This window comes from Arvicanthis niloticus, chromosome 16, assembly GCF_011762505.2.
Source record: "Arvicanthis niloticus isolate mArvNil1 chromosome 16, mArvNil1.pat.X, whole genome shotgun sequence".
Taxonomy (NCBI): Eukaryota; Metazoa; Chordata; class Mammalia; order Rodentia; family Muridae; genus Arvicanthis; species Arvicanthis niloticus.
This window is the reverse complement of record NC_047673.1, coordinates 70,391,551-70,407,333: the sequence shown is the minus strand read 5'-3', so window position 1 is coordinate 70,407,333 and position 15,783 is coordinate 70,391,551. Positions and strand designations below refer to the sequence as shown.

At 40.2% G+C, this 15,783-nt stretch overlaps 1 protein-coding gene across 1 annotated transcript in view; it reads right to left on the bottom strand.

Moving 5' to 3' along the window:
- Lin9 (lin-9 DREAM MuvB core complex component) overlaps positions 1-15,783 on the bottom strand; it is a 46,505-nt gene that overhangs the window by 17,393 nt on the left and 13,329 nt on the right. The window contains exons 5-10 of the mRNA XM_034519799.2: positions 11,486-11,619; positions 9,165-9,290; positions 4,999-5,156; positions 3,877-4,010; positions 2,413-2,532; positions 2,088-2,189 (exon numbers count right to left, since the gene is read on the bottom strand). Of these exons, the coding sequence (XP_034375690.1) occupies positions 2,088-2,189; positions 2,413-2,532; positions 3,877-4,010; positions 4,999-5,156; positions 9,165-9,290; positions 11,486-11,619 (774 nt within the window). The remainder of the gene's footprint in view (positions 1-2,087; positions 2,190-2,412; positions 2,533-3,876; positions 4,011-4,998; positions 5,157-9,164; positions 9,291-11,485; positions 11,620-15,783) is intronic.

Here is a 15,783-nt window from a genome sequence, read left to right as displayed (position 1 = left end):
TGCCAGGGAAGCCTTATGCATGGTGTCTCAACAGCATGGCTGCCCAAACTGGAGCCAGGAACACACCAGCAGACATGCTGATGTGGAACAAAGGGCTCCGGGCAGCTAAGGGATGCTGGGCGGGAGAGATTCAAAGAGGTTCTATATAGAAGCTATATAGTATAGAAGTATAGAAGTTTATATTAATTGGGTATTAAATAATTACAGCAACTGGCGGTTGTCCAACACCAATGGTCAGCCCTAATAATCACAAACAAGTAGCATTATACCAATTAGTAGGTTGCATTCATATGTTTGGGAACACACACACACAGCAGCAGCAATTAAAGGTAAAGAGGCTATGAATTTGAGCGCGGGCAGGAGGGGTACATGAAAGGGCTTGAACGGAGACAAGGGAAGGAGAAGATAATTTAATTGTTTTATAATCTCAACAAATAATGTGTATGTAGTTTGTTTGTTTTTTCAAGACAGATTTCTCTGTATAGCCCTGGCTGTCCTAGAGCTCTCTCTGTAGGCCAAGCTGGCCTTGAACTCACAAAGATCTATCTGCCTCAGCCTCTAGAGTGCCAGGATTAAAGGCATGTGCCACCATTGCTCAGCTCAAAAAAAGAGAAAAAAAATTTTTTTTAAAAAAGACCATTTTAGACTATTATTATATTATTATTATATTATTTTCAAAAAGGGAAAGAACCCTCAAAATAATACTAGACTATGATTTTTAAAAATAATTTATTTTTATGTACATTGTGATTTGCCTGTATATATGTCTGGATGAGGGTGTTAGATCTTGGAGTTACAGATAGTTGTGGGCTGTCATGTGGATGCTGGGAATTTGAACCCCAGTCTTCTGGAAGAGCAGTTAGTTCTCTTAACCACTGACTGCCCCATCTTTCCAGCCTCCTAGACTATGACTCTCTCATTTCGTCTTCTGCCCGCGTCAAGCGTTTGCTATGATTAGCTTGGGCTGGCTGTGAACTCGAAGCTCCCTGCTCAGCTTCTCAGGCTTGCTTCTTTTATCTGCCCTTATTTACTCTAATTTTCAAAAGCAACCACACATACCAAGCATAGTGGCACAGATCTTTACTCCCAGCACAGGCAGAGGCAGAGGCAGAGGCAGAGGCAGAGGCAGAGAGGCAGAGGCAGAGAGGCAGAGGCAGAGAGGCAGAGGCAGAGAGGCAGAGGCAGAGAGGCAGAGGCAGAGAGGCAGAGGCAGAGAGGCAGAGGCAGAGAGGCAGAGGCAGAGAGGCAGAGGCAGAGAGGCAGAGGCAGAGAGGCAGAGGCAGAGAGGCAGAGGCAGAGAGGCAGAGGCAGAGAGGCAGAGGCAGAGAGGCAGAGGCAGAGAGGCAGAGGCAGAGAGGCAGAGGCAGAGAGGCAGAGGCAGAGAGGCAGAGGCAGAGAGGCAGAGGCAGAGAGGCAGAGGCAGAGAGGCAGAGGCAGAGAGGCAGAGGCAGAGAGGCAGAGGCAGAGAGGCAGAGGCAGAGAGGCAGAGGCAGAGAGGCAGAGGCAGAGAGGCAGAGGCAGAGAGGCAGAGGCAGAGAGGCAGAGGCAGAGAGGCAGAGGCAGAGAGGCAGAGGCAGAGAGGCAGAGGCAGAGAGGCAGAGGCAGAGAGGCAGAGGCAGAGGCAGAGGCAGAGGCAGAGGCAGAGGCAGAGGCAGAGGCAGAGGCAGAGGCAGGCAGATCTCTGTAAATTCCAGGCCAGCTCGGTCTATATAGTAAGTTCTAGGACAGCCAGAGCTACACAGTGAGACCCTATCTCCAGAAAAACAAACACACACACAAACAAACTAACTCATTACATTTTTAAAAGTCAGACTATTCAGAAAGACTGTTACATACACTGCTTCTGTAATTTAGACTTAGCTTTTTTAGTGTCTAATCCCTAAGTACTTAGTAAATAAACAGTAATTTCTTACCTAAAAAAAAAGCAACAACTCAAATTATTTTGGGGTATTATAACTTTGTTTTAAGAATGTGCTGGAAATAGAAGAGTCCTGAAAACCCACACAGTGGTTGAAAGAATAATATGTAAAAATGTTTGACCCACAGAAAGACTCCAACCTTAACAACTCAGTTTCCAAGCAACTTACCACCTGGATAAGGAATTCCACTGGAAAGCCTCCTAACGTCTCCGTGTCAGAGCCAGAAATTTTACTTCTCCAAGGTGACTGTCCTAGTAAAGGATCACCATCCTGAGAGTCAGAAGGAATCATCTAATCATTGATTGTATTTTTAAAGTGAAAGTTCTGTTTAATAAAATTACATTAAAAACCAGTAATGAAAAAACTATTTTCAGAATTGGAAAAACTATTTGCTTATTTAATATCTGCCAATTAGTTCAATATAATATAGGCAGCTCAAGCTGAAGTAGTTGTAATGTGTGCTCCATGAGAACACAGTTTCTGTATTACTTACTGTAATTGGTGACTGGAGAGGAGGGGTATAATGTAACCGTGGGGGGGTCATAAAAAAACGAGAAGGCCGCTGTTTTTGTCCAAAGGCAGCAATTGGCATTGTCTCATGAGGCTCATTACTCTTTGAAAGAAGAGAAGAACCATAAAACTTAAGAGAATTTATAAGCACTATATATCAACTTAAATCAGTTCAGATTGCAGTTATAGCCTTAAAAAGTCTATAGGATCTTTTTTTTTTTTTTGGTTTTTCGAGACAGGGTTTCTCTGTATAGCCCTGGCTGTCCTGAAACTCACTCTGTAAACCAGGCTGGCCTGGAACTCAGAAATCCGCCTGCCTCTGCCTCCCAAGTGCTGGGATTAAAGGCGTGCACCTCCACTGCCTGGCGTCTATAGGGTCTTTAACATGCAAGGCAAGTATTCATTGAGCTGTATCTCCAGCACTTATCTATCTATCTATCTATCTATCTATCTATCTATCTATCTATCTATCTATCGTGTCAGACTGGAGATGTAGCTCAGTGATTCAATGATCACTAACCTTGGATTCAATCCACACCCAAAGCACACTCACAAATTTAAGTGTGAACATGCACACGCATATTCATGGATGCACACATAAGTTCCACATTACAAAATCAAGACTGATAAGTACTTCAGCATGTTAATCTGTATTAGAATATCAAAAGATGTAGATTCTAGTCTCCATGTGATTTATAAACAAACAAAAACACAAACAAAATAAAAAACCCAGCTTTAGAGCTTTGAGTAAGTTAATGAATAGTGTGGCAATTTTATCATGCAAAAAGTGAAGGTACAGTGGGTACAGGCACCTGCCCCACACCTGAAGACCTGAGTTAGATTCCTAGGAGTCACATGGTAGAAGAGAACTGACTCCCTCCCAAAGGTTATACTTTGACCTTCAAACAAGTGTTGTGGTCTGCATGAGCATGTATAATGTGTACTCACGTATGCACGCACGCACGCAAGCACACACGAGCGAGCGCGCGCGCGCACACACACACACACACACACACACAAACACACTAAAAATGTAATTTACAGCTGGGTGGTGGTGGTGCACACATCTGATGGCAGCACTTGGGAGGTAGAGGCAGACAGATCTCTGTGAGTTTGAGGCCACCCGGGTCTACAGAGTGAGTTTCAAGGCTACACAAAGAAACCCTATCTTGAGCCACCCCCCCCCCCCAAAGTAATTTTAAAAAATGAAGGTGCTGATTCACTGGGTGGATAAAGCAAAGGAAGAAATCCTGGCTTTTGGAAATAAGACTTAAGTAGAGTTCTTCTCCAGGGGATCTAGTTTATAGGGCTGGGAAATCCTAAGGATCTTTACATTGAAACCTTCTCTCATAAAAGACAACATAAAGAAAATACTAAAATAATTAAAAGCATAAAATACAAATATACTATAAAACATTTTAATTAAGTTTAATAAAACATTACTCACAAGAACTTCATAGTCAGGAATGGTGTGAGTCCCAAGCCCTGTCCTATCGAAAGTTACTCTGTAAGTAGCATTAAGAGTGTCCACAGCATCTATCTGTCCAGTAAACAGACCATCATGAATGCCACGTAATCGCGCTGAAAAGAGAAGCAGGCGTTATACTTACGACACATAAACACTTGTCAAACAAGACTATTCTAAGCATACACTTTAAACCTTAAAAAATACAGTGTCGCTGTCTACTAGTTTTAACATGACTATGTACTTTATATTTTAGGTTTAGAAAATTAATAGTTTTTTAAACAAAAACAAAATTGAAATGATGATCCTTAATTTGACACATAAAAGAAATCATATAGCTACCAAACAGACTAAAGAAAAGACCACCATTTACAGTATGAATCCCTAAAAACTAGCAAAATAACTCTGGATATCATACTTTTAAGCAACATATTAAAAGCAGTTTATTTCAACTTTAAACAGGTCTCATGTATCTTAGGTTACTCTCAAACCCACAATACAGCTAAGGATAACCTTGAACTTCTGATTCTCCTGCCTTCACTTGTATAGAAGTATCATTTAATTCTGGTCTGAAGGGACAGCATATGAAAATCACTTAAAAAAAAAAAAAAGTGGCATTGAAGGCAAAATTTCCAGTAAGGTACATTCCCAGCCCTTTTCTATTTTGAGGCAAGGTCCTGCTATGTAGATAAACCACGCTGACCTGAGCTTCCCATGGAGCTAGGATAATAGTCCTTTGCCACTATGTCTGACTACTTTAGTTCATACTGTAGTAGATACTACTGAATTAATACATATTGTTTAATGTACTTATTTTTATGTGTATGAGTGTTTGCCTACACGCATGCCTGGTGCCCTCATAGATTAGAAACAAGTATCAGATCCCCCTGGAACAGGTTGTGAGCCACTGTGCAAGTGCTGGGAACTGACCCCAGAACTTCTGCAAAAGCTGCAGGTCCTCTTACCCTAAACCATCACACCGGTCCACTAATATTTCTTCCCCTTAGTGCACTGCTGCAGAGGCAGTTATGCTTCCCCAGTGTGGAATCTACATCATCTGGGTTACAACTGAAGAGACTCATGACTAAGCTTGTTTTTACTTACCTGTAACTTTGGTTCCAATAACCAGGGGTAAAGGAATTTCATCGGGGAGATCTTTGAACTGAGAAACATCTGCAACTTTCCTTTGTTGTAACAGCCTGATTTTCTGCCGCTTCTGTTTTAAGGCTGATCTCTCTTCCTCAAAAAATGCAGAAGAACATCTAGAATAAATTACAAATATCATATAAACTAAGCTAGGCCAGGCTAACGTTATAGTACACACCTGTAATACAAACACAAGTACTAGAAATATAATAAATTATGTTGCAAGTGTATAATCAGATAAATTCTGCAGGGTCAGAAGTTAAAGTACTTGCTGTGTAAGCAAGACTGGAGTTTGGACCCCGGAACCTATGTAAATGCTAGCTGGCCATGGAAGCCTGCCTTTAATTGTAGTCTAGAAAGACTGAGACGAGATCCCTGCAGCAAACTGCAGGAGTTCTCAATGAGTAAGGTAAGGCTGAGTATGGTGGTGCATGCCTTTAACTTAGCCATGCTGAGGCAGGTGATCTATGTGAGCTCAGGGCCAGTCTGGTTTAAACTGAGTTCCAGAACAGCCAAAACTATACAGCAGAGAGACCCCATCTCAAACAACAGTAACAAAACAAGAATAAGGTCAGATGAGGAAGACTCCTCTTCACACCTCCACACATGCACATACATGAAGGGAGAAAAGATGAGCCCAGCTGCCAAGCGTGGGTTTAATCCCTACTGCACACATGGTAGAAGGAACATCCAGCCCCTAAGATGTTTTCTGATCTCCAAACCCATAATCAAATAAGCGTAATAAAAAGACATGTATATTGTCTTTTCTGATATGTATATTGTATCTAAGCCTTAAAACCCAAACCACACTCAGGACAATGTGCATACACTCCCCGACATTCTTGATCTCACCAAATGTTCATCACAGTGCTCCTGCTTTTATAACTCCACGACTCATGAACCACTAAGTGAATTCATCTTATACACTCCTTTCTGCCCTCTGTCTACAATAAGTTTCAGATGTTTTTGACAATTTTTTTTTTTTAATTAGGGCCACAAAAACCTCATTTTTATGAAGAAAACTTATAGCCGGGCAGTGGTGGCGCGCGCCTTTAATCCCAGCACTTGGGAGGCAGAGGCAGGTGGATTTCTGAGTTTGAGGCCAGCCTGGTCTACAGAGTGAGTTCCAGGACAGCCAGGGCTACACAGAGAAACCCTGTCTCGCAAAACAAAAAATAAAAAAACAAGAAAACTTATTGAGATTGCCTTTTGTCCCTCCTAGTTCTAGAACTTACTGGAATTAAAATTTTTTTTTCAGCTCGGTATTATATATTAGACACTACCTAAAACTGGCATCTAAAACTATCTCCCTAGTAGTTTTACTGCTTCATTTTTAAAAATGTAACATGTGTGAGTGTTTTGTCTACATGTATGTATATAAGCTACATACATGCCTGATGCCTATAGAGGACAGAAGAGGGAGGGCATCGATGCCCCTGGAACTGGAGCTACAGGTGGGTATGAGCTACCATGCAGGTGCTAGGAATCAAACTTGGGTCCTCTGTGAAAACAGCAAGTACTCTTAATACCAGAGTCATCTCTCCAGCCCTACTGTCTCATTCTTAAATTTTAAAAAAAAATCTGATTCTTTTTCAATTTTTCTCTAGATTGTTGTTTGTAAGTACAAATTTCCATAACAAATCAATCCTCTACCTCCTCCATATAATTGGGAAGCATCTGCTAAATTCCTAGATATCGGTGATAGTACTATCTTTTTTCCTCCATTTATCTTTCCAGCTATATACTGTTGCCACACCATTTTAACTGTGGTTACTTAATAATCTGTGTTCCTGTTTTTTTTTTTTTTTTTTTTTGGTTTTTTTTTTTGGTTTTTTGGTTTTTTGTTTTTGTTTTTGTTTTTTGTTTTTTTTTGGTTTTTCAAGACAGGGTTTCTCTGTGTAGCCCCTGGCTGTCCTGGAACTCACTCTGTAGACCAGGCTGGCCTCGAACTCGAACTCAGAAATCCGCCTGCCTCTGCCTCCCAAATGCTGGGATTAAAGGCGTGCGCCACCACCGCCCGGCTTCTGTGTTCCTGTTCTTGTACTGTCACTTTGATATATACATGTACCACACGCATGCCTGGTCCTCAAGAGGGCAGAAGGGGACACTGGGTCCCTGGAAATGGAGTTACAGATGACTGTGAACCACCACGTGGGTGGAAGAGCAGCTGATGCTCTTAACTGCTGAGTCACCTCTTCAGCCCTTGGTACTATCAATCTTAATGACTATTTTAATATGTTAGCTGATACCTGATAAATGTTCTTCATTTGTTTTTTCAGACTTTCTCTACTTGATTTCTTCCCTAGCAAATAGAAATTTGAGGAGAGGAGGACTGGAGGGTAGGAGTCAGGGTTTTCACTCTGTCATCCTTACTGGCCTGGAACTCACTATATAAGTTATGCTAGCCTTGAACTGAGAGATCTGCTACCACACCTTTTATGGGAATACAGAATTTAGCATTAACTCGTTAATTTAAGATACTCAATCTTCCTTTTCAAGATCATGTGCTCTTCATATCTGTTCACATGTATCACATGTTTACTATTGAGTTCCTTCCTGATAGCTTTACTTTTCCCCTTCCTTTTTATATTGTAACTAAATAAAATTTCACCATTGACTCTTAAAAATTTTTCCATTTATTTGAGTGCGTGTGCATGCACAGATGCAGCATTTTCACAGGTGTGCAAGTGAGAATCAGAGCACAGCTTGTGGAGGTCCCTTCACTCCTCCCACTGTCTGTGTCCCTGGGACACAGGATTGGCAGCAAGGTCTTTACCTGCTGAGACATCTCCCGGGTTGCACCCACTGATGTTTTTAAATGTGTATACCATATATGTGTGGTGTCCAAAGAATCCAGAAGAGGAGGCATCGCATCCTCTGGAACCAGAGTTATAGACTGTTGTAAGCTGCCATGTGTGTCCTGGGAACAAAATCTGGGTCTTCTGTAAGTGTTCTTCATCACTAAACCATCTCTCCAGCCCTCAGTTGACTTCTGAAGTTAGGGTATTTCTAAAAGTTTATTGCAGTAATAATCTGTATTATAACTTGACTTCCTTAAGGAAAAAAACCTTTTTTTTTTTTTTTTTTTTTTTTTTTTGTAAAACACTTTAAGCTATTGTCTATATGTATAAACTTCTTAAAGAATAAAAACATATATTAAAGGGGGTGTGATGAGATAGTTCAGCAAGTACAATAAGCAGCTTGCCATAAAGCCTGAGCACCTGAATTTGAGCCCCAGGCTCTACATGATAGGAGATAACTGAAGCCAATTCCCTTATTTTCCTGACACACACACAAAGTAGATAAATGTGAAAACAGACACAAGACTTTATAGCACTTTTAAAATATTTTCTAGGACAATTAAAAATATTTGAGGGGGTAGACTGGGGAGTGTAGCTCAGTTAGTAGAGTTTCTGACCAGCAGGCACAAATTCCTGAGTTTGATCTACAGCACTGCATTAATAAAACTGGGCACAGCATCTCACACCTGCAGTCCCATCACTTAGATGGTGAGAAGTTCAAGATTAACCTTTTGTTACACATACCAGTTTGAGTCTGAGGCTATCCTGAGATAACTGAAACTGTGCCAGATAGATAGATAGATAGATAGATAGATAGATAGATAGATAGATAGATAGAAGACAGAATGAGTTGGTTGGTAGGGAGACAGGCATAAAAGACATAGGTAATTAAAAAAGAGTAGCACTGGGGCTAGAGAAATAAAATTTAAAAAATTAAAATAATACATCCTTAAAACAATGTTAGATATCTGTAATCTGAAAAAAATGAAATTGTGTGTTTTAGTCTAAGAATACAATGCGCCTACATTACAGTTCATTAAAATGATATATTTAACATAAGATCAATTACTCTGAAGTTATATTTTGGCACTAGTCCTTTGAAGATTTAAAAAGTCAAGGTAAAGGGCATGTGGTGGAGTGTATCTTCAATCCTAGCACTTGTGAGGCAGAGACTGGTGGATCTCTGTATGTTCAAGGCCAGCCTAGTCTGCATAGTGAGTTCCAGGCAAGCCAGGAATACGCAGTGAAAATAGTTATCACTAGTCACGATAGTAATGACGCCATCAACTACTTACTAACTTCAAACAAAACAAAAAACTTTACCTCCGAGGTTTTCCCATTAGTCTCCTGATTTTTCCCCATTCTACTCTTGTTAATTTTCTTGTTTTCAAATTAGGAAAGGATTCCTTTAGGCACACACAGAAGTCATTGTCTCCTTCAAAAAGTGGCCTGTAAAACAGAATAGATTTATGATCGTATTAATATTTAATGTGTTACCTTCCTAAAGTAAAAAAATACACCATCCAAAGCTGGGCACAGTGCTGCCTGCCTTTAACTCAGTTCCAACCTTTGGGAAGAAGAGGCAGGAAGACTAAAAGTCCAAGGTCAGCCTTGGCTACATCCCTATTTGTAGCCAAACAGTAACAAAGCAAGTTTGAGATCAACCTGGATTACAAGAAACACTGTCTCAAAAAACAAAAACAAAAGACACATTCTGATTTTTCACATCCTACTAATCACAATGTGTCAAACTTTCCCCTCTAATTCATAATCTGCAGGGCGGTGGTGGCGCACGCCTTTAATCCTAGCACTTGGGAGGCAGAGGCAGGGGCAGATTTCTGAGTTTGAGGCCAGCCTGGTCTACAGAGTGAGTTCCAGGACAGCCAGGGCTATACAGAGAAACCCTGTCTCAAAAAAACCCAAAAAACCAAAAACCAAAAACCAACCAAACAAACAAACCAAAAGAAAAAGAAAAAAAGAAAGTTCTCTTAAAACCATTAAATTTTTTTTACTCATGATTTGAGGAAAAGTCCAATTTTAACAATGATACTTAACATGACTGTCCATGAACTTCACAAGCTTTTGAGCAAGCAACTGTTTATGGAGGACAAAAAGGAAGTACAAAAAAATAAACAACTAAGCAACCACTGATAACTGGCACAGAAGATAGATTAGAATCAGAGATGTTCTTCAGCCAATCTCTATGGGCTATTCAAAATTCCTGTATAGTTAAAGTGCCTAATACTAGCTGTAAATGAAAAGATTACTCTCCTAAAAATGATTTGTCTCTTTCTCTATAGTTATAAAACAAATCTCATTTGCTGAGAGTAATTGTGCTTTGATTTAGAGTATCTTCATTCTATAGCAGTTGCTAGTTATAATACAGAAATTATGCTTTTTCATTTAAAACTTTTCAAAATGTATAACTTCTTACAGGGGCAGGAAAAGGAGAGAGAAAACTACAACGGAAATAGAAATTAATTAAACTGGAATAAGAAATAGAAAAACGAACTCCTCATTCGGTATGGCGGCATATACCTGTGTGTGGTCAGCTACTTGGGAGACGAGGCAAGAGGATCAGTTGAAGCCACGATGGGAGGCAGAGGCAGGCAGATCTCCAGCCTGCTCTACAGAGCCAGCCAGAGCTAATAAAAAAATAAATAAAAATGAATGAATGAATGAATAAATAAGTAATAAAAAAGACCATTTGCACTAGTCTTACACAGGGCCTAGGCTCAGCTGCCAATCATATGGCAGCTCACAACTGCCTATTACTCCAGTTCTAGGGGATCCTACATCCTGCCTTCTGTGGGCACCTACACACATGTGGTATACATAAAGTCATGCAGACAAGCACGCATACACATAATAAATAAAAATAAATCTTTAAAAAATGAGCCAGGACACCTAGGGTAGAAGAAAGTCAGTGAAATGACTTCTAATGATACGCTGCTATACTCATAAATTGGTGCCTGGCCCAATCGTCATCAGACTTCCTCCAGCAGCTAATGGGAGCAGATATGGAAACCCACAGTTAAACATTAGGTGGAGAGATAGTCCAAATTGGAGATCTCCATCGGGTCCCCTTGGAGCTTGGAGAACCGTGTGGAAGAGGGGGAGGAAGAATGTAGGAGCCAGAGGGATAGAGGATACTAGGAGAATGCTGCCCACAGACTCAAGTAAGCAGGGCTCAGAGGGACTTATAGACAATTATGGAGACTGCATGGGTCTGTGCTACGTTGTCTGCATTGGTTAGAGTTGTTAGCTTAAGATTTTTGTTGGACTCCTAATAGTGGGAGTGGGGGTATCTCTAACTCTTTTGCCTGTTCTTAAGACCCTTTTCTTCCTACTGGGGTTGCCTCAACCAGCCTTGATACAAGGGTATGTGCCTAGCTTATTACAGCTGCTTATACTGTGGTTGGCTGATATCCCCGGGAGGCCTGCTCTTTTCTGAAGGGAAATAGAGAAAGGATGGGGACTGGGAGGAGACGAGAGAAGGGAAACTGTGATCAGAATGTATCTGTGAGAGAAGGACAGAAATTTAAAAAGTAAAGAGAGATTTAAAGAAGAGGTGACAGCTTATAACATTTGAAAAAATTAATTTCAGTTACAGCAATACTGATGATACGAGCAATGATACCTACTTGTCTATATTTGAATAGAACCACTCGTATATGCACCATTTATGTGCTTTGGGAAGCTTGAGGAGGTTCCGCAGTCGAAAGCCGATTTTCTGGGATGCTTTCTTATCTGGTGTCGACATTGTTGCTGTAAATTTCTATATTAAAAAAAATTGAATTATAGCATTAGATAAAAATGAACACTTATAATACTGAATGCATTTATAAGAGATAGGGCTTATTTAAGTACTCAAAAAGATTCAATAATACTCAACATGGAATCTGTTACCAAACAAACCTCCTGATTAACAAAGTTAAAACCTCAGTCTGGCAGTGTGGCTCAATGATGACATAAGTTCGTGGGTCATCACCTGGTGGAAAGAGAGAGCTCTCACAAGTTGTATACATGCACACACACGTGCTAATACACACGCTAAATTTAGTTTCTTAAAAAAGCTAAGGCCTCAAGTTTTATACTCTAAACAGAAAGGGAAATACTTGCCTCCACTCTGTCTAAATTATAATATAATTTTAGTTTAGATATACAGGAAAAACAGACCCACGTGACTTCTAGACTTCAGAAAAAAAAATAGTAAGGGGTCAGAAAAAAATAGTAAGAACTTTACATGCTTGGGGTCCAGTTCACTGTTGGAGTGCTTGCCTGGGTTTTATCCCTACCAACAAACAAAACAACAACAAAATCATCAAAACACTATTGAAAAGATCAAGAGAACATATATGCACATGCAAGCAGTAGATCCATATGCAGTCAACATAAAATAATGAAGTTGTCAAAGTATAGACAGAGAACACTTTATTATACAGTACTACTAGACATTGTAGTATCTGCCTGCAATTCCAGCACCTAGCCAGAGACAGCAAGACTGATCTAACAATGCCAACATGCTCTACACAACCAGTAGAGGGGGTGGGGAGAAGAAAGCGAGCCCAAGCACCGAAAGAACATTGAAGTCAATACAACACAGTGGAATTCACGGTGGAAATGCCAGAGTGACCCGATTGGGACGCTCTTGATGTAATTCATGATTATAATAAAGCAAAGCAAGAAAGTCATGATTGCTTCCACTGATCATTCTGAGGGTGCAGGAGTCAAGGTCAGACTGTACAACATAGTGAGGATATTACAGCGATACCCTGTCTACCAGAAGAACAAAACAAAACCCCACAATTCTTAACAGAATAGAACTCCCTCGTCTTGTGGGGGAAAAAAAAAAAAAAACAGAATAGAAAGAGATGACAAACAAAATGACTTGTAGGGAAAAAACACTAGGAACTAAACGACGGAGCTAAGGCAGCACTCAGGACGAATTCAAAGGCACTGCATGTGTGCTGGGGCACACATGCTCCATGCATGGGAGCCAGAGGTGGGTGTCAGCATCTTCCTCTAGTGCTCTCCACTTTTAGAGGCAGGGTCTCTCACTGAGCCCAGACCCCAGACTGGCTGATTGCCTGTCCATGTACACACTGCCATGCCTAGGCTGGCTTTCATATAGGTGTGGGGATATCTGAACTCAGATCCTCATGCTTGTACAATAAGCACTTTACTGAGCCATTTCTTCACCGTCCTCCCACCCCCAATTTGAGTCTTCAATTTTAAGTCTAACTGTTATTAGAAAAGAGCCAGAAAGATGGCTTCTAGTGACAATTTTGGAATTTTGGTTTCTTTTAAAAAACTCAGAATTATATGTTTTCATTTTAATCACAGGCGTGGGATACAGGGCGACTTCAGGTTGTCCATGGCAGCTGACTATAATTTGCCTTGTGCTCTGATGGGGACATGATTTTGCCAGCTGCAGATAGTTTCTGTAACTGTGTGACATTTGGAACTCTGGGGACTTTTCAGAGGTTGTATAAATGTTAGGCCCTGAGGGGCAGGATGGGTTGCTGGTGGGCTGTGAACTGTTGTTGGAGAGGGTGGAAGAAAGAAGAACCTATAGAGTAAAAATGGTGCACTGGGTAAAGGGACCTCCCGCCAAGCCTCACAGCCGGAGTTCAATCCCTAGGATCCTCATGGTGGAAGAAAAGAACCAACTCACTCAAGCTGTTCTCTGATCACCACACAAGCAGTATGGCAGGCATGCACACGCTTGTGCATACATGCACACACACACACCCCAGATAGATAGTAGGTAGGTAGGTAGGTAGATAATTCTAGCTGTCCTGGTATTCACTATGTAGTAGACTGCCCTCTAACTCCAGAGGTCTGCCTACCTCTGCCTCCCAACTCCTGGGATTAAAGGTGTGCACCACTACACCTGGCAAGTTTTTTTTCCCCATAAAAATACCACAAACACACAGACTTATAAAAAGGAAAAGAAAGTCACAATAATAAATCATCTATTTCTATAAACACATAGTTAAAGTTCTGTTTTGAACTGTTTCTGAGACAGAGTCTTGCTACGTCATCCTGGGCGGCCTAGAACTTATGTATAGATCAGGCTGGCCTTGATCTCATTGTAATCCTTCTGCCTATATCTTCCCAAGTCGTTGGGCAGCAGGCATGCAATGTATAAATGTGTTAATTTTCTTAACTTTTAATTTTAAAGTTAACTTATTTGCTTATGATGTGTGGGAAAGGAAATGTCTAGAGCTCAGAAGTCAGCTTAAGGGATTTGGTTCAGTCAGTCCTAAGGACTGACCTCAGCGAGTCAGGCTTGGTAGCAGGTGCCTTACCTGCTCAGCCATCTCACTGACTCCAACATGTAAAGTTTTAAAAATATATTTAAAAGGATAATCAAACTAATCACAGGGTTTCCCTAACTTGGTGAGAAAAGGAGAATAGTGAATTAAGGTCAAAGTATATTTTTCACCTTTTTTTTTTTTAATTATAAACTCTGGGGGGCAGGGAGGGAAGGAGACAGGGTCTCAATATATTACTATAGCTAACTATAGAAATCTACTTGCCTTTCTTCCCCAAGTGCTGAAATGAAACACATGTGCCACTGTACTATTCTACCTCTTTATTTTAGAAAACATGTGTATCTACAGACTAGCTGCAAAGACAGCAGAGAATTTCCAAATGCTCCCTACTCGGCTTTCCCCATGAGATCATGTTAGGTACCCAGGATATACTTGTCAGAATCACTAACTACAATGCCAGTGCTTGGTTTGGATTTCACTTGTTTTCTTCATTTATGTTCTAGAATATAAGATAAAACACTGTATTTAGAAGGTTAACTATTTTGTTTTCAAGAGAGGGAGAAAAATAACCTCTCTAGCCCTGAGCAGCTTTGAACCTGTGGCAATCATCCTACTCCAGTCTCCCAAGTGTTAGAATTACAGGTATATAGCACCACACTAACCTTAGAAAATTAAATTTTTTTTAATGTAAAACAAGAGATATTTTAAAGGCTATTTATTTGTACTGTGCACATGTGTATGATGTGTATTTCAGTGTGTGCATGTGTGCCATAACATGTTTTGGAGGTCAGGGGAGAGTTTTCAGTAGTCAGTTCTCTCCTTCCAGTGTGAGAGCCAGGGAACTGTACTCAGACACCAGGCTTATGTGGCAGGCATTTATCAGCTGAGCCATCCCACTGGCCTAAAAATATTCTAATCATAAAAACTGCTATTTCTTTCTGTTTTTTTTTTTTTTTTTTTTTTTTTTTTTGGCCAGGGTTTCTGTGTAGTCATGGCTGTCCTGGAACTTTCACTATAGACCAAAGTGGCCTTGAACTCAGCATCTGACTGCCTCTGCCTCCCGAGTGCTAGGATTAAAAGTGTGAGCCATCATGCCCAACTACTGCTGTCACTTTCTATAGAGTTAGTTACACATATTTTTAAATGTTTTTAATGGTTCTCTGTATATGTATCTAAAATATATATCTGATAATATATATATGGAAAGTATATAAAGATCTCTCTGATTGTAATATATTCAGACTGTTAGTGGCAATAAATTATTATAAATCTTACAGATTAAATAGAATGTTCCAAATTTTAAATGTAAATACTTTTGTGGCATTAGTTATCGTTCATTCTAAGAGTTTATTCCAAAATCAGGAGAAATATTCAAAACAAAAATGTTCTAAATTGTAATGATGAACATACAACTGTGCACATATTACACATCACTAAAGTATACAGTGTTTTATGCTCTTACAATGCTGCGGGTCCAACCCTGGGCCTTAGGCAGACTATGCAAGAGCCCTAAAACTAAGCGTTGCCTTTAGCCCTTTAAAATGTATACTTTAATTAGGTAAATTGTCTAGTATGTGGATGATGTATCAATAAAACTGCTTATTTAAAATAACAATTTTTTTTTAAAGAAAGCAAAACACTAGAGACAGGTTGCCTACCAT